Source organism: Chelonoidis abingdonii, chromosome 14, assembly GCF_003597395.2.
Source record: "Chelonoidis abingdonii isolate Lonesome George chromosome 14, CheloAbing_2.0, whole genome shotgun sequence".
Taxonomy (NCBI): Eukaryota; Metazoa; Chordata; order Testudines; family Testudinidae; genus Chelonoidis; species Chelonoidis abingdonii.
The window spans coordinates 40,120,764-40,137,031 of NC_133782.1; the positions used below are offsets into that span (position 1 = coordinate 40,120,764).

General features: G+C 65.3%; 2 protein-coding genes across 4 annotated transcripts in view; one reads left to right on the forward strand and one right to left on the reverse strand.

The window, feature by feature from the left end:
* PARP2 (poly(ADP-ribose) polymerase 2) lies at nt 1-9,654 on the forward strand. Of its 3 annotated transcripts, none has more exons than XM_075072400.1 (18): nt 1-710; nt 791-909; nt 1,235-1,447; nt 1,797-1,931; nt 3,736-3,806; nt 4,043-4,093; nt 4,229-4,325; nt 4,496-4,571; nt 4,646-4,742; nt 5,571-5,724; nt 6,233-6,371; nt 7,280-7,343; nt 7,419-7,553; nt 7,784-7,908; nt 8,306-8,405; nt 8,512-8,610; nt 8,770-8,894; nt 9,427-9,654. In XM_075072400.1, exons 1-18 carry the CDS (start codon nt 436-438, stop codon nt 9,584-9,586), a joined length of 2,235 nt encoding a protein of 744 aa, XP_074928501.1. In that variant the 5' UTR covers nt 1-435; the 3' UTR covers nt 9,587-9,654. The 3 variants fall into 3 exon arrangements, with proteins under 3 accessions (XP_074928501.1, XP_032621571.1, XP_032621575.1); XM_032765680.2 differs by having other exon boundaries at nt 4,271-4,325; XM_032765684.2 differs by having other exon boundaries at nt 1,255-1,447.
* Nucleotides 9,655-9,835: 181 nt separating this feature from the next.
* The window catches only part of TEP1 (telomerase associated protein 1), a 25,133-nt gene continuing 18,700 nt past the window's right edge, over nt 9,836-16,268 (reverse strand). The window contains 18 exon segments of the mRNA XM_075072401.1: nt 9,836-10,098; nt 10,425-10,529; nt 10,752-10,864; nt 10,999-11,110; nt 11,409-11,529; nt 11,668-11,814; nt 12,001-12,122; nt 12,320-12,459; nt 12,699-12,831; nt 12,931-12,995; nt 13,091-13,217; nt 13,290-13,397; nt 13,480-13,596; nt 14,215-14,375; nt 14,578-14,790; nt 15,000-15,153; nt 15,583-15,795; nt 15,993-16,150. Of these exon segments, the coding sequence (XP_074928502.1) occupies nt 9,940-10,098; nt 10,425-10,529; nt 10,752-10,864; nt 10,999-11,110; nt 11,409-11,529; nt 11,668-11,814; nt 12,001-12,122; nt 12,320-12,459; nt 12,699-12,831; nt 12,931-12,995; nt 13,091-13,217; nt 13,290-13,397; nt 13,480-13,596; nt 14,215-14,375; nt 14,578-14,790; nt 15,000-15,153; nt 15,583-15,795; nt 15,993-16,150 (2,468 nt within the window). The 3' untranslated portion in view covers nt 9,836-9,939.

Here is a 16,268-nt window from a genome sequence, read left to right on the forward strand (position 1 = left end):
CTGGTTCATGGAGTGCTCCGTAGATCATGGTGGGATGGTCCATATAGGGCTGTGTGTGTGGACATGCTCATTTATATAGATCTGTGTGGCCCTGGGGATCTGCTGGTACATACAGGGCTGTTGGATCTCCATGGGAAGGTCTGTATAGGGTTATATGGTGTGTGTATTGGGGGGGGATGCTGATCCATACAAAACTGTATGAATTGCTGTAGGCTGGTCAATATAGGGTTATATGGCTGAGGGGGGCAGGTAAGAAGCTATATGGATTGCAGTAGAATGGCCCATCTGGGGCTTTATCACCTGGGGGCAGGGTTGTGCTGGTACATACTGGGCTATATGGATCTTCGTAGGATGGTCTGTATAGAGCGGGTGCTGGTCCTTACACGGCTGTATGGATGGCAGTAGAATGGTTCATATGGGGCTATATGGCCTGGGATGTGTGTGTACTGGTCCATGCAGGCTGTATGGATGGTAGCAGAATGGGCTATGTGGGGCTGTAGAGCTTGGGGATCACAGTCTGTGGGTCCCTGCCTCCCTTCTCTCTGCTCGCCAGCCCTGCTTGTCACTCCCAAGATGAGCCGGAAGCGGAGGGCAGCCGAGGCGGGGGGCGCGGGCCTGGCACTGGAGCTGCGCTGGGAGTGGCAGGACCCCGGCGGCACCTGGCATCGCTTCGTGCCTGAGCAGAGCGAGGTGCTGACACAGGCGGCCAGGTGAGTGCCAGGGGGGCGTATCATGGCCTGGGCCATGGCAGGGGAGTCACAGGCTCTGAGCCGCATCCATCTCCCCCCAGGGCAGGGAAGCCCAGTGTGGCTGTGGGCTCCCGCGTGGACCTGCGGCGGATGGTGCAGCGGGATGGGCAGATGGGGCAGGACAGATGCGTGGCAGCCGCTGTCCAGGATCAAGACTCCTGTGAGTGCCCAGGGACCCCTGGCGGGGGAGCAGTGTCATCCCGGATGCCTGGGTCCCACACCTTGTCCTGATCACTTCCCCGAGTTATGGGGCCCCCTAGGGGTCAGCACCCTGCTGTGCTGCCCAGACACCTGTGTCCCTGCCCAGTCACGGTCACTGCCCCAGAGGCTGGGAGCTGCTGGGCCCCCAGGGGTGAACACCCTGCTCAGCCACCTGGACACCTGGGTTCGATGCCCGGTCACCATCACTGCCCCAGAGGCTGGGAGCTGCAGGGCACCCTAGGGGTTAACACTGGCAGGGAGCTAACAGGATGCCCGCGGCCCAGATTTCGTGTGGTGCTGGCAGGGGGACGAAGAGGGGCAGTGGCTTCCCTACCCTGCCGATACCTGCCTGGCGCTGGAGCGAGCGCGGCGCGGCGACGGGGGGCCCAGCCTAGAGGTGACGTTCAGCCGGACCCGCTACACATTGGACACAGCACAGATGACCCAGACCAATGTCAGAACTGGGTATCAGCGCCGGATGGAGCGGAGGGAGTCAGGTACCTAGAGAGCCAGGACTCCTGGGTTCTCCCCCTGGCTCTGTGAGAGGAGTGGGGCCTAGTGGGTAGAGCGGGCTCTGGGGAAAGCGGGGGAAAGGGTTCAGGCTCCCAGGGCCCAGCTCCAGTTGGTGAGCAGGTCTCGGGCCCCCGAGGCGGGGCAGGCCTGCTGCCAGAGTTTAAGCTCGTTAGTCATTAATTATCCCCCAGGGAGCTGGGAGGAGAATCTGATACCAGGCACAGCTGGGTCATAGCGACAACGCACAGGGTGGCTCACCTGGTGCTGAGATGCGGCCAGCTCGGGGGTGTGGCACCCTCCCTTCCCCCTCTGACCCGTGGCCTCTCTCCGCAGACGCTGTGGATGACGATGGGGGATCTGAGCCCAGCTCTGTCCCTGGCTCCTCGTCCCCCCAACGGCCCCCAGCGCTGAAGAGACTCCAGGATGTGAAGGCCAGCCCCAATCCCAGAGCCGGGGGAGAGAGCACAGGTGAGGGGTGGCAAACAATGCTGGCCTCTCTCTGCCAGCTGTTCCAGCCCTGGTTTTCTGGCTCTGCCCCCTTCCACTAGATTGGCATCTAAAACAGGGGCAGGAAAACTTTTTGGCCTGAGGCCACATTGGGTTTTGTAAATTGTATAGAGGGCTGGTTAGGGGAGGTGGTCGTGGCCTGGCCCCCACCTCCTGTCTGCCCCTCCCCCCCGGACTCCTGCCCCATCCATACACCCCCGCTCCCTGTCCCCTGACTGCCCCCGGACCCCCGCTGCCCCATCCTACCCCTCCTCTCATTCCTGACACACCCTCCCACCCCCCTGGTCCTCTGCCCCATCCAACCACCCCTTCTTTTTCGGGGGAGGGATAGCTCAGTACTTTGAGCATTGGCCTGCTGAACCCAGGGCTGTGAGTTCAGTCCTTGAGGGGCCATTTAGGGAACTGGGGCAAAAATCTGTCTGGGGATTGGTCCTGCTTTGAGCAGGGGGTTGGACTAAATGACGACCTGAGGTCCCTTCCAACCCTTATATTACATGATTCTTCCTGCCCCCTGACTGCCCCCTACCGCCCCATCCCACCCTTCCTTCCTGACTGCCCCCATTCAACCCTCTGTTCCCCCCCTTGACCCTATCCACACCCCCACCCCCTGACCACCACCCTAAACTTCCCTGCCCCCTATCCAACCTCCTGCCCCCTTACCGCGCTGCCTGGAGCACCAGTGGCTGGCAGAGCTACAACCACACCACCACACAGCAGAGAGACCGGGTCAGGCCAGGCTCTGCAGCCCCGCTGCCCAGAGCATTGCTCTGGCGGTGAGCGAGCGAGCGAGCTGAGGCAGGGGAGGGGCCAGGGGCTAGCCTCCCTGGGCCAGGACCTTGGGGGCCAGGCAGGATGGTCCCATGGGCCATAGTTTGCCCACCTCTGATCTAAAATGTGTGCCCAGGAATCCCAGCTGCCCCCACACCCCCGCCTTGCTGCTCCTGGAGGAGTCACTTCACATTGGTTCGTGCTCAGCCTCATTCTGTGTAGCCGCCAAGCGATCTGGGGTGCCGGGCACTACCGTGGCATCACTTCCCCCTCCGCCAGCTGGTGTTGCCGACAAAAACGTCCTGGCTACAATGATTCCCCAGTGGCGACGATGTGTGGGGATCTGTCAGTTAGCCAGTTTTTAAGCCACATGTCAGGCACTAACCCACAGCGCTTGGTTTTTGATCGGGTCACACAGTGCCAAGTCACACACGCCATATAAAGTTCCCTGTATCAAAGAAACCTGTAACATCACCAACGGATGAGATCAGCTTTGTTTGTTTTCCATGAAACCTGCCTGGCCTTGCTGAGGTTCCTGTGCTTTAACCGGGAATTGCTTGAATCCCGCGTCAGCTTTTGTGTTGTTCTGCCCGGGCTTTTTGTGAGGCTAACTGGCCTAAAGCTACCCACTTGTGCTGCACTCATCCACTCTTCAGGAATGAATCTGCCCTGGGGTTGATTTCAGATGAATGCCAGCAGGTCGGAGCTCATCTCGGCCAGCTCTTTTGTGACTCTTGGGTGCGAGTTAGGCAGCCAAGCTGATTTGGAAATGGGTGTGGTTTATAAGTGCCTCCCCTGTCCTGCCCTGGGAGTGTTTGACATCGGCCTTGGATGCTGCTGGCTCCTCGTGGCTGTCTGGGAAGGGGCTGGTGGCGTGGCTGGAGCTCTGTTGTTCCTTGAGCACCAGGTCCTGGCTTGGTTCAGGTCCCCGGGATCCCTGCACTGATATCTCTTAACACCTCCTCCCCCCCCCCCCATTTCTGTCTGTCACCCCCAGAGGTCGTCAAGACCCTGATTGTGAAGGGGAAGGCGCCGGTGGATCCCGAGTGCTTGGCTAAACTGGGGAAGGTAACGCAAGACCTCCTGCCTTGGGCTGTCCAGTCCCCACCCCCCTGAACCAGCCAGTCCCTGACCTGGGGCGGGATCAGAGCCAGCGCCCCCTAGAGGGGAAAAGTCCCACATCCCTGAGCCAGCCAGTCCCCCCTTGGGTGGGATTGGGGCCAGTGCCCCCTAGAGGGGACTTCCCCACACTCCATCGCCTCCCAGGGCTGGCTGCGGCTCAGGAAGTGCCCATCTCCCCCCAGGCCCACGTGTACTGCGAAGGGGACGACGTCTACGACGTGATGCTCAACCAGGTGAGTGCAGCGCTGTGGCCCTCCTGGCCGGGAGAGCCACCTGCTCAGGAGCTGGGGAAAGGGGGGCTGCTGCGGGCAGAGACCCCCCAGCCCTGTCCCTGACACCCAGCCCCCCATCTGTCCACCATCCCCCAGACCAACCTCCAGTTCAACAACAACAAGTTCTACGTCCTACAGCTGCTGGAGGACGATGGGCCGCGGAGCTACAGCGTCTGGACGCGCTGGGGGCGCGGTGAGCGGGGCGCGGGCCATGGGGGGCTGGGTGACTGTTGTGGGGCATCAGACATGGGAGAGGGAGCTAGGGGGTGTGTGGCTGGGGTTTGGCAGGGGGCTGGGTGCATGGCAGGGGTTGTAGGGGGGAGAGCAGTGTCCCCTATCACCACATCTGTCCTGTCCCTGCAGTGGGGCGGCCGGGCCAGCACGCGCTGGTGTCCTGTGCTGGGGACCTCACCCAGGCCAAGGAGATCTTCACTAAGAAGTGAGTCCCCCTCACCCCTCCACAAAACCCTTGGAGCCTGCCCCCTCCTCGCCCCGTCTCCGCTCTCTCCCCAGGTTCCTTGACAAGACCAAAAACCACTGGGCCGAGCGGGGCAACTTCCAGAAAGTGCCTGGCAAGTACGACTTGCTGCACATGGACAGCCGGCCCCCTGTGAGTGTGTTCCCCCCCTTACAGCCCCCCCATACGACCTGCACTTGGATAGCTGGCCCCCTGTGTGATCTCCCCTTTACAGCCCCCCCCCCCCATAGGACCTGCACATGGACAGCCAGCCCCCCGTGAGTGTGACCTCCCCCTTACAGCCCCCCTATACGACCTGCACAGGGACAGCCACCCCCGTGTCACCCCCTTACAGCCCCCCCATGACCTGCACATGGACAGCTGACCCCCTGTGAGTGTCACCCCCTTACAGCCCCCCCATACGACCTGCACAAGGACAGCCGGCCCTCTGTGAGTGTGACCCCCCCATACGACCTGCACAAGGACAGCTGGCCCCCCATGAGCGTGACCCCCCCCTTACAGTCCCCCCTCCCCCGTAGGACCTGCACATGGACAGCCGCCCCCCATGTGTGACACCCCCCTTACAAACCTCCCATACGACCGGCACAAGGACAGCCGCTCCCCATGAGTGTGACCCCCCCTTACAGCCCCCCCATAGGACCTGCACAAGGACAGCCGCCCCCCGTGTGACTCCCCCTGTACAATGTGCACAAGGACAGCCGCCCCCCATGAGTGACCCCCGCTTACAGCCCCCCCGTAGGACCTGCACAAGGACAGCCGCCCCCCCCCGTGTGACCCCCTACACATAGCCTCCTGCCCCATGCGACCTGCACATGGACCCCGAAGCCCATGCAGGCCCCCCAGCCTGCGTGGAGAAGCAGTGGCCCTGTGTCCCACCCCCATGGGAGCACTGGGGGGTGGTGGGATGGGGGTGCTGCGGGCACGGCTGGGAGATTCAGTAACAACCTTCCCCCCACCCAGGCCGCGGAGCCGAGCTGCACAGGGGCCCCCCAGCCCAAACCGGCCTCACGACTGGACCGCCGAGTGCAGGCGCTGCTGGGGCTGATCTGTGACCCGCAGGCCATGGAGGAGATGGTGCTGGAGATGAAGTATGACACCAAGAAGGCTCCTCTTGGTGAGCCCCCGTGGGCGTGGGGGGGAGGGATTGGGGGTAGTGGGGCCCGGAGGATCTGACCCATTCCCCCCAGGGAAGCTGACAGCAGATCTGGGCTGTGGTTGAGAGGGTTCTGGGGGGCAGGGGATCTCAGGGGAGTTGGGGGGACTGGGTGCCAGTGGTTCTGACCCGCTCCCCCCAGGGAAGCTGACGATGGAGCAGATCCGGGCGGGGTTTGGGGGGGTTCCGGGGGGAGTTCAGGGGCCCCTGGAGGGTGTCGGGTGCTGTTGATTCTGACCACCTCCCCCCAGGGAAGCTGACGGTGAAGCAGATCCGGGCTGGGTTTGTGGGGGCTCCGGGGGGAGTTCAGGGGCCCCTGGAGGGTGTCGGGTGCTGTTGATTCTGACCACCTCCCCCCAGGGAAGCTGACGGTGAAGCAGATCCGGGCTGGGTTTGTGGGGGCTCCGGGGGGAGTTCAGGGGCCCCTGGAGGGTGTCGGGTGCTGTTGATTCTGACCTGCTCCCCCCAGGGAAGCTGACGGTGGAGCAGATCCGGGCTGGGTTTCAGTCACTGCGGAAGGTGGAGGCGGTTCTGCGGGCCGGGGACACTGGACGGGCCCTGCTGGAAGCCTGCAATGAGTTCTACACTCGTGTGCCCCATGACTTTGGGTCAGTGCCCCCAAGTACCCTACCCCGCTCCCCCTTGAGTGCTCCTCCCAGCACGCCCCGCTGTGCTGAGTGCCCCCCGCCCGCTCCGAGCACCTCCTGCCTAGGGCTGCCAACTTTCTATTTGTACAAAACCAAGCACCCTTGCCCCACCCCTCCTCTGAGGCCCCGCCCTCTGCTCACTCCATCCCCCCTCCCTCTGGCACTCGCTCACTTTCACTAGGCTAAGGCAGGGGGTAGGGTACGGAGGGGTGTGAGGGGTTTGGAGTGCAAGGGGGGGGCATTCGGAGGGCAGGGGGTTGGAATGTGGGTGGAGTGAGAGCTCCAGCTCGGGGTGCAGGAGGGTGCTCTGGGCTGGGATCGAGGGGTCTGGAGGGTGGGAGGGGGCAGGGGTTGGGGCACAGACTCTGGGCAGTGCTCACTTCAAGCAGCTCCCAGAAGCAGTGGCATGTTCCCCCCACCCCCCGGCTCCTATGTGGAGGCACAGCCAGGCAGTTCTGCGCACTGCCCTGTTGGCAGGTGCTGCCCTCGCAGCTCCCATTGGTCAGGAACCACGGTCTTGGGGTGGGGGCAGCGTGCAGAGCCCGCTGGATGCCCCAGTGCCTGGGAGCTGGAGGGAGGACATGCCACGGCCTCCGGGAGCTGCGTGGAGCCAGGACGGGCAGGGAGCCTGCCTTAGCCCCGCTGTGCCACCAGCTGGACTTCTAATGGCTCTTTCAGCAGTGCTAACCGGAGCTGCCAGAGTCCCTTTTCGACTGGGCGTTCCGGTCAGCAAGCGGACACCTGGCAACCCTACACCCGCCCTTCCGAGCACCCCCAACGCTGCCCTGCTCTGCCTCCTCGCTGGGGCTTCAGGTCCCGCCCCGCCCCCCAGACCTGGCTTACTCTGCTTCTCACCCACACACACCCAGGCTTCGGACACCCCCATTGATCCGGACATGGCAGGAGCTTCAGGAGAAGGTGCAGCTGCTGGAGGTGAGTGGAGTGGAGAGAATCTGTCCCTCCATCTCTCTGTGTGTCCATCCCCCTCTGACCCCTGACTCCCCCCAGGCCCTGGGCGAGATCCAGATCGCCGTCAAGCTGGCGCGCTTGGAGCTGCACAGCCAGGAGCACCCGCTGGACCGGAGCTACCGCGTGCTGGGCTGTGAGCTCTGCCCCCTAGAGCGGGACTCTGCCCACTTCCAGGTTGGGGGGCTGTGAGGGGCCAGTAGTGGGCAAGCTGGGGGGCAGGGTGGAGTGGGGAGTGGTGGGGAGCAGTGTAGACTAGGGGGTGGGCAAGGGGGGCAGTGTGGGGCTGGGGAGGCCAGGTGAAGAGGTGTGACCAGGGGCATATGGGAGGTGGGGCCTGAAGAGGGCCAGGTGGGTGGGGAGGGGGATAGGGCTAGGGTTGGCTTAGGCCCCACGGCTCCCCCCAGGTGCTGGAGCGGTACCTGCTCTCCACCCACGCACCCACCCACTGTGACTACTCCATGGAGCTGCTGGAGGCTTTCACCCTGCGCCGGGCCGGCGAGCCCCCATTCCGCGCCAGCCTGCCCAACCGGTGAGGGGCCAGGGGGAGCTATCCAGTGGGCTGGGCTGGGGGGCCCAGGGATGGGAACAGGCGAGTTTGTCCTGCGCCTGGTGGGTTACCTCTGTCTGTGCAACCAGGCTGCACCCCACCCCTAGCTCTGTCAGCTTCCTCCCAGCGCTCCCCCCCCTCCAAGCTAAGCGAACCCTTCTGCTCCAGTGCCAGGCACGGGGGAAACTGAGGCATGCAGCGGCAGAGTAAAAGTGTTAGGCAATTCACGCTTGTCACAGGAGGAGAGGCTGGTGGGGTGGGGGTTGGATCCCAGCCAATAAAGGTGCTGGGTACTGCGGGGGAGGGGGGAGGCTAGGCATGGGAGGGAAGGTTTAGGAGCTGGGAATGGGGCTCACTCCCCCTTATTTCTTCCCCCCAGGACATTGCTGTGGCATGGCTCCCGGCTGGGCAACTGGGTGGGGATCCTGAGCCAGGGGCTGCGGGTGGCACCCCCTGAGGCCCCCATCACTGGCTACATGGTGAGACCACCCCCTTACCCCCAGCTACCTTCCTGTCCCCCCTCTGCCCTTTCCCAGCTCCCCCCCAGTCACTCTAATCCCTCACCCCCCCATCTCTCACCCCCAGTTCGGGAAGGGCATCTACTTCGCAGACATGTCGTCCAAGAGCGCCAACTACTGCTTTGCCTCGCGCCAGCGCGACGTGGGCCTGCTGCTGCTGTGTGAGGTGAGCGCCACCCCAGAGCCAGCCGCCTCGCAGAGAGCCAGCCTGGCCCTGGGAGGGGAGTGCGGCCCTGGGGTTAGGAGCCTGGACTGCTGGCTTCTCTTTCCCCTCTGGGCAGAGCAGATGGGCAGTTGTGGACTTGATGCCCGTCTCCTGTTGCAGGTGGCCCTGGGCGAGTGCCAGGAGCTGCTGGAGGCGAATGCCGAGGCCGGGCAGCTGCCGCCCGGGAAGCACAGCACCAAGGGGCTGGGGAAGCTGGCGCCAGCCCCCGCCAATAGCATCATGCTGTGAGTACCGGGGAGGGGGCAGGGCTGGCACAGCGTGATGGGGGCCTGGGGGGGACAGCATGAGGGGGAAGCTCCACCCCCTGGCACGATGGCACCACCCCTTCGCTGCTGCTCACAGTGGAGACTTGCTTGGCCCCAAGAGAGGCTGGTTTGCGGGACTCTCCTGCCCACCCCCCCCACCCCCATTTTATTTCATGCCCCCAGGCAAGACACTAATCATGCCTGCTCCAGCCCTGCTCCTGGACCCCCCCATGGTTTGGTTCCAGGCTCAGAGGAGACATCGCCGTGTCGTGTTCGAACAGCCCGGCCCAGCTGCCAGCTCACGGCAGTGGGTGAAGGCCGGCAAGGTGCAGCAGGTCAAGCAGAACTGGGTGCTCAGGCCCCAGGGTGCTGCTCAGTGCCAGCCAGCTGGGGGGTGGGGGGGGCTCCAGGGAAGGAGCAGCAAACTTGTACAGCCCAGGAGCCCTGCCTGCCCGGCGCATCTGGGGGGCTGAGCTACCCTCGGCCTGACCCCCGCCTCGTCTCCCCCCAGGGATGGGGCCGCAGTGCCGCTGGGCCCAGCCGTGGAGACGGGCGTGACGAACCCCCGTGGCTACACCCTCAACTACAATGAGTTCGTCGTCTACGACCCAGGCCAGGTGCAGATGCGCTACCTGCTCCAAGTGCGCTTCAACTTCGCCCCACTGTGGTGAGCCCCCTCTGGCTCCTGGGGAAATGTCCTTGGGCTTCTTTCTACAGCAATAAATTGTACCCGCCCTGATTACGCCCTGCTGCATTTCTGGCTGCAGCCACTAGGGGGAAGCATGCTGGAAATGGGGGGCAGGGCTGCTGAGCCAGGAGCCTGGCTGCCCCCTAGGGCATGGAGGTGCGACCCTCTCGCCCTCATTCAGCCCCATGGAAAGGCCAGAAGCAGTAACACAAGGATGGGGCTTAACAGTTACCAAGTTTACCAAGGCACTGGGGGGTTGGGGGGCCCGGCCGGGACAGCTGAACAAAGGCCGGGTTCTGTGGAGCTCAGCGAGTGGCTTTATTGTGTCATCACCGCTCACATGGGTGGGGGTTCAGCCTCAGCCCCCTGCAGACAGGCCCACTCCAGGAAATAGACATTGCCCAGGACGTCGCCCACAGCCAAGAGCAGCTGGGAGGTCGGACCGGGCTGAGGTTGCAGGCAGGAGACGGGGGCAGCACAACGGAACTGCCCCAGCTGTAGAGAGAACCAGGGGTCAGAGTCTGGGGCTGCGGGTCGGGAGGGAGGGGCACCGGCAGTGCTGGGGGTGAGGGACATGGCTGCACCAGCAGGGGGCTGTGGGTCAGGAGTGAGGGGCACCAGCTGTGCTGGACAGGGCTGCACCAGCAGGGGGCTGCGGGGTGAGAGGGAGGGGCACCAGCTGTGCTGGTGGGGGCAGGCAGGGCTGCTCCAGCAGGGGGCTGCAGGGTGGGGCACTAGCAGAGCTCGGGGTGGGGGGAGCAAGGCTGGGCTGGCAGGGGGCTACGGGTGGGGAGTGAGGAGCTTCGTTTCATGGCACCCACCAGTCTCCCCGTGATGCGCTCCCAGATCTTGATGTCTCCATCCAGCGCCGCCGTCACCAGCACGTCCCCACAACTGTGCAGCGCCGTGACCTTGGCGCTGTGGATCTGAAGGGCACAGGCCGTGAAGGGGTTAACATGTAGGAACAGGAGGCCCCTGCCCCAGCCCAAAGGGGTTGCAGGATCGGCTACCCAAAGGGTTCACCCCAGACTTGCCACTTCAGGGGAAGAGAACGAACCCTTGGCCCCCCCGCACCAGGCTCAGCAGAGGCCAAGCCCCTCGGAAGGGCGGACAGGCGGGCGCACGCGGCCCAGCCGGGGAGCACTCACCCGCTGCTGCTGCCAGCCCGCGCTGCTCCAGGACGCGGCTGCGTCGTCCTCCTCGCTCCACAGGGCCCGAGTCCAGAGCAGCCCCGCGGAGCCGGCGAGGAGCAGGGATGAGTCTGCAAAGGGACAGAGCTGAAAATCCCGCCTGCTCCTCACGCCCAACCCAAAGCCCCTGCTAGCCCTGCGCCCCACCTCCCGACCCGCAGCCCCTGCTAGCGCAGCCCTGTGGTGCCCCTCACTCCCGACTCACCGGGGCTGAGCCAGGCCCTGCTGAACCAGCTGGAATCGGCGTCCTCATCCCGATCCCAGAGGTGGATCTTGGCCTCCCGGGATTTCTCCAGTTCCTCCGACTCCCCTACCCTCTACAAAGCAAACAACACTGGTGTGGGTGCCCGGATTCCTGGGTTCTCTGCCAGCTCTGGGAGGGGAGTGGGACCTAGTGTGCTGGAGGGGAAGGGGAGTGTGTGCCCGGATTCCTGGGTTCTCTGCTGTGTGGCCTAGTGTGCTGGTGGGAGGGAGGAGGGCGGGGTGGGGCAGGGCTGGGCACCAGGACACCTGGGTTCTCTGCCAGCTCTGGGAGGGAGTGGGGCCTGGCACACTGGGGGGGGCAGGGACAGGGCTGGGTGCCCGGATTCCTGGGTTCTCTGCCCAGTCACTCACCAGTTCGTACAGGGTAGGTTCTCTCACCCCCTTCCACAGAAGAAGCCGCCCATCTGGGGTCACAGCCATGTCAAACAGGTACTCGAGGGGTTCTGGACCCCCCGTGTCCGGGCTGACTAAGCTACAGGGGCAGAGAGGAGGGTCAGACCCAGGAACATGGGCTGCCTCCCCAAATCCCCCGTTCACCAGGGGGGCTGCAGGGTCCCCCGGAACCCCCCACTCACCGAAGGAGCTGCAGCCCCCCCAACTCCCCACTCACCAGAGAGGCTTCAGCGCTGTCCAGTGGGCTCGGAACAGCAGCACCTCCCCATTCGCTAGCCCCAGGACCAGGGAGCCGGGGGCCCCAGCTGGCCCCATGCAGGTAACAGGAGCTGCCACCTCCCCCAGGTGGCGCTCACGCTCCAGGCTGAGAAAGAGACGCAGTCAGTGTGGGGCCCAGCCCAGACTGGTACGGGAAACAGGACCCCGGCGTCCTGGGTCAGTAGGGCATGGCACTCCCCTCCCCACCCCAGCTCCCCAGGGAGAGATGGGGCCAGGAAGAGACCCAGGCGTCCAGCTCAGCCCCGCTCCCCCAAGCCTGCCCCCACCTTACCTGAGGGCCCCAGTATTGGGGTCGCTATGCAGGCCCCACAGCCAGATGCTCCCAGCTGCCGGTGCCACCAGGAGGCTGCAGGAGGAGGCGAAGCCAAGAGCACGCACGCTGCGCGAGCCGGCCTGTGTAGGAGGGGAGTGAGCGGGGGTTGGACTGAGGCCCCCCACACCTTCCCCCAGCCACCCAGACAACCTCCCTCCTGCCCCCCATCCCGCCCACTCCATCTGCTTTCCCCCCCTCCCCTCCCTAGTCTCCCACCGCACCCCCCAGCTTCGGGGGACAGCCCCCCTCTTTCCCAACCCCCCCCCACTCAACCTACCTGTACTGTGGCCAAGGCCTTAGCGTCCCCCCACACGATCAGCTCCCCACACTCCCCGCCTGACACTGCCAGCATCCCGTCGGGAGACCAGGCCAGGGCAGAGACGGCCCCACGGTGCCAGCCGGGCCCCTTGGCACATCCTGCCAGGAGAGAGACAGGACTCCTGGGTTCTCTCCCTGGCTCTGGGAGGGGCGTGGGATCTGGTGAGTTAGAGGGGGGGTGGAGGGGAGGACAGGAAGCCAGGACTCCTGGGTTCTCTCCCCTGCTCTGGGAGGGGAGTGGGATCTGATGGGAGAGAGCAGGGGGGTACTGGGAGCCAGGAATCCTGGGTTCTCTCCTGGCTTTGGGAGGGAAGGTATCTGGTGAAGGAGTCTCTTACCCATTTGCCAGGGTGCTGCCCACCCACGCACAGCACCATCTCCTGACACCGTCAGGACGCGGGTGGCAGCTGGGCTCACGGCAGCACCACACACTGGGGCACTGTGCCCCACCAGTGCCTGCGGGCGGCCAAACTGCAGGTGGGAGAAAGAAGTTAGTGGGGGGGGAGGGGCAGCTAGTGCCCTGGGGCAGGGTCCCCATGTGGGGGGAACAGCACCCAGGTCCCATCTCACCTCAAGGGGGCTCCAGAGCTGCACCCGCCCGTTGCAGCCGGCGGTGGCCACCATGAAATCGTCGTCTGCAGGAAAAGAGCAACACGGAGAGATGGGCACAAGGGGAGAGCAGAGGGCACTGGGGGTCAGATCCACACTGGGGGGGGCAGCGCCCGCTCACCTGCTCCCACGAAGCCAGTGCCCTGGTTCACCAGCCCAGGGTGCGCCGGGAAGCGGGTCAGCTCCATGCCCAGCATGTCCCACGCTGCCAGCGACCCATCACGGCCCAGCGCCAGCACATGCCCACCCTACGCCGAGAGAGGTGGTGAGGGACGGTGCCTGTGCCCAGGGTGCCCCACTCCCATCCCCCAGGTCCATACCGTGGCCAGGACGGCACTGACAGGGCCGCAGTGGGGCAGGAACTCGCGGAGCTGCTGGCCGGCTGCCGGGTCCCAGAGCCGCACGGTGCCATCGCTGGAGCAGGACAGCTGTGGGGCAGAGAGGGGACAAGTCAGGGAGGAGCAGAGGGAGCTGCCCCCCGGCCTCCCTCCCAACTACCTCCCTACTCACCAGTAGGGGCCCGACCCAGATGCAGCCAGTGAGCCAGTCGCGGTGGCAGAAGGGGAGCGAGCGCCAGAGTGAGGGGGCTCCCGGTGCGGGGCCCCCCACGTCCCAGCAAAGCAGGGTCTGCAGGGACACAGGCTGGTTAGACAAGCACAGATATAGCACAGCTGCTCCCCCCACCTCCCAGTGCCCATCTCACAGCACAGCAGCCCCACGCCTGCCCCACGCAGCCCCCTAGTGCCCAGCACACCGCACTGCTGCCCCACATTGCCCTTAGTGCCCATCACACCGCACTGCTGCCCCACGCCACCCCCCAGTGCCCAACACACCACACTGCTGCCCCATGCCTGCCCCACACTGCCCCCTAGTGCCTATCTCACACCACAGCTGCCCCATACCACCCCCTAGTGCCCAACATAGCACACTGCCACTCCACACTGCCTCCTAGTGTCCATCTCACAGCACGGCTGCCCCACATCCGCTCCACACCACCCCCTAGTGCCCAACACACCACACTGCTGCCCCATGCCTGCCCCCTAGTGCCCATCACACCACACTGCCACCCAACACTGCCTCCTAGTGCCCATCTCACAGCACGGCAGCCCCACAACGCCCTCTAGTGCCCATCTCACAGCACGGCTGCCCCACACCACCCCCTAGTGCCCATCACACGGCACTGCCACCCCACGCCTACTCCACAGCGCCCCCTAGTGCCCATCTCACAGCATGGCTGCCCCTCACCTTGTCCCTGCCTCCCGTGGCAAGGTGCTGGCTGTTGGTGCTGAAGGCACAGCAGGTGACAGCAGCCGTGTGGCCTCGCAGGACGGCCAGGGGGACTGGGGGAGGGTCCGGGAGGGCCTGTCTCAGCGTCTTGGCCAGCCACAGGCAGATGGTGAAATCCTCTGGGGGCGGGAGGAAGGCTCAAACTATGGGCCCAAGGCCAAGGCCCTGCCCCCGCCCACCCCATCCTGTCCCCACCCCATAGTCTTTTGGCACCTCCAGCCCCGCCAATGACCCCCAAATCTCCCCCGCAGAGATCTGGAAACACCCTGCCCCCAGCCCCTCCCCACATCCTGCAAGCGGCCCCCCTGCCCCCAGCCTTACCTGAGGCAGACGCCAGCAGCCGGGGCGAGGCAGCCAGGCCCAGCACGGCCCCTTTGTGCCCCCGCAGTTCCCACAGGGGGCAGGCCGAGCTGCTCGCCAGCGCCCAGCCGCGCAGGGTCCCGTCCCCGCTGCCTCCGGCCAGCACGGCATCCCCAAGCCAAGCCAGGCTGGGCACTGCCACCCCCCCTGCCAGGCAGCGCCGCCCAGCTGAGCCTGCGGGGAGAGGGGAGAGTGAGAGGGGCCGATGCCACAGGGAACCCAGGAGTCCTGGCTCCCAGCGCCCACCCCCACCCCAGGCGTCCTGGCTCCCAGCCCCCACCCAACCACAGAACCCAAGCCTCCTGGTTCACCGCCAACCCCCTGCCCACTAGACTTCATTTCCCCCCCAAGCTGGGACACAACCCAGGTGTCTGGGCGCTTACCCCAGGGAGTGCCGTAGACCCAAACATCATCTGAATGGTGCCCCACAGCGAGCAGGGTGCCAGCGGGGTTGGGGGCCACGCAGAGGGCTGGAGAAAGCGGCCCTGAGCCCAGAGTGCCCTGGGCACGGCCCAGGTGCCCTGGCCAGAGCTGAACCTGGGCCACAGATCAGGGATTAGTGCTGTGCGCCCCCATCCTTGCCAGTGCCCCTCACTCCTGACCTGCAGCCCCTGCTGCCCCAGCCCTGCCCCCCGCACCTCCGCCGGTGCCCCTCACTCCCGACCTGCAGCCCCTGCTAGCCCCCGCCAACTGGTGCCCCTCACTCCTGACACACAGACCCTGCAGGCCCAGCCCTGCCTCACCTACCTCTGCCGGTGACCCTCACTCCTGACCCACAGCCCCTGCTAGCCCAGCCCTGCCCCCGTCCCTGCTGGTGCCCCTCACTCCCAACTCACAGCCCCTTCTAGCCCAGCACTGCCCCCCTCACCCCACTCTGCTGGTGCTCCTCACTCCTGACCCGCAGCCCCTTCTAGCCCAATTCACCCTCCAGCCCTGCCAGTGCCCCTCACTCCTGACCCCCAGCACCTTCGAGTCCTCGCCCGCCGTGAGGAGGACATGGCCCCCAGAGAGGAACTTGACCTCGGAGACGAAGCCCCGGTGTGCTGGGAACGTGGCCAGGCTCACGGCCTCCCGCCAGGACCAAAGATGCACCGTTCCGGCCAGGCAGCCGGATGCCAGCACAGTGCCCGCAGGGGAGAAGGACACGGCGCGGACGGAGGCATCATGGCCTGAGAGAACCTGCAGGGAGAGCCAGAATCACAGCCCAGCCCACCCCACCGGTGCCCCCCACTCCCAACCCGCAGCCCCTGCCAGCCCAGCCCTGCCGATCCCCCTCACTCCCGACCCGCAGCCCCTGCTAGCTCAGCCCTGCCACTGCCCCTCACTCCCGACCTGCAGCCTCTCCTAGCCCAGCCCTGCCCCTCTCTGCCCCATACCAAGCTCACGCTCCGATTCTGCAGGCCCAGGATGGTCACGGCGCCGTCCCAGCCCCCGGTGGCCACTAGCTGCCCATCAGGGTGGAAGGCAGCACAGTTCAAGGGGCAGGAGAGATCCAGCTCCCAGGTCAGGTGCCCCTGGGCAGAGTCCCACAGCTGGGAGAGACGCAAACAGTGGGTCAGAACAGGGGCCAGGCGCCCCGACACCTGGATTCTCTCCCGGGTGGGGGAGGGGAGGGGAGTGCGGGCTAGTGATTAAAGCGGGGGGGGGGGGGG

Bases quoted from the DNA above. Each gene is read 5' to 3' on its own strand.
- PARP2 (XM_075072400.1), top strand. From the start codon at position 436: ATGTGTGTGTACTGGTCCATGCAGGCTGTATGGATGGTAGCAGAATGG. The intron at 910-1,234 runs GTGAGTGCCCAG...CCCGCGGCCCAG, and splicing joins TGTCCAGGATCAAGACTCCT to ATTTCGTGTGGTGCTGGCAG. The intron at 4,094-4,228 runs GTGAGTGCAGCG...ACCATCCCCCAG, and splicing joins ACGACGTGATGCTCAACCAG to ACCAACCTCCAGTTCAACAA.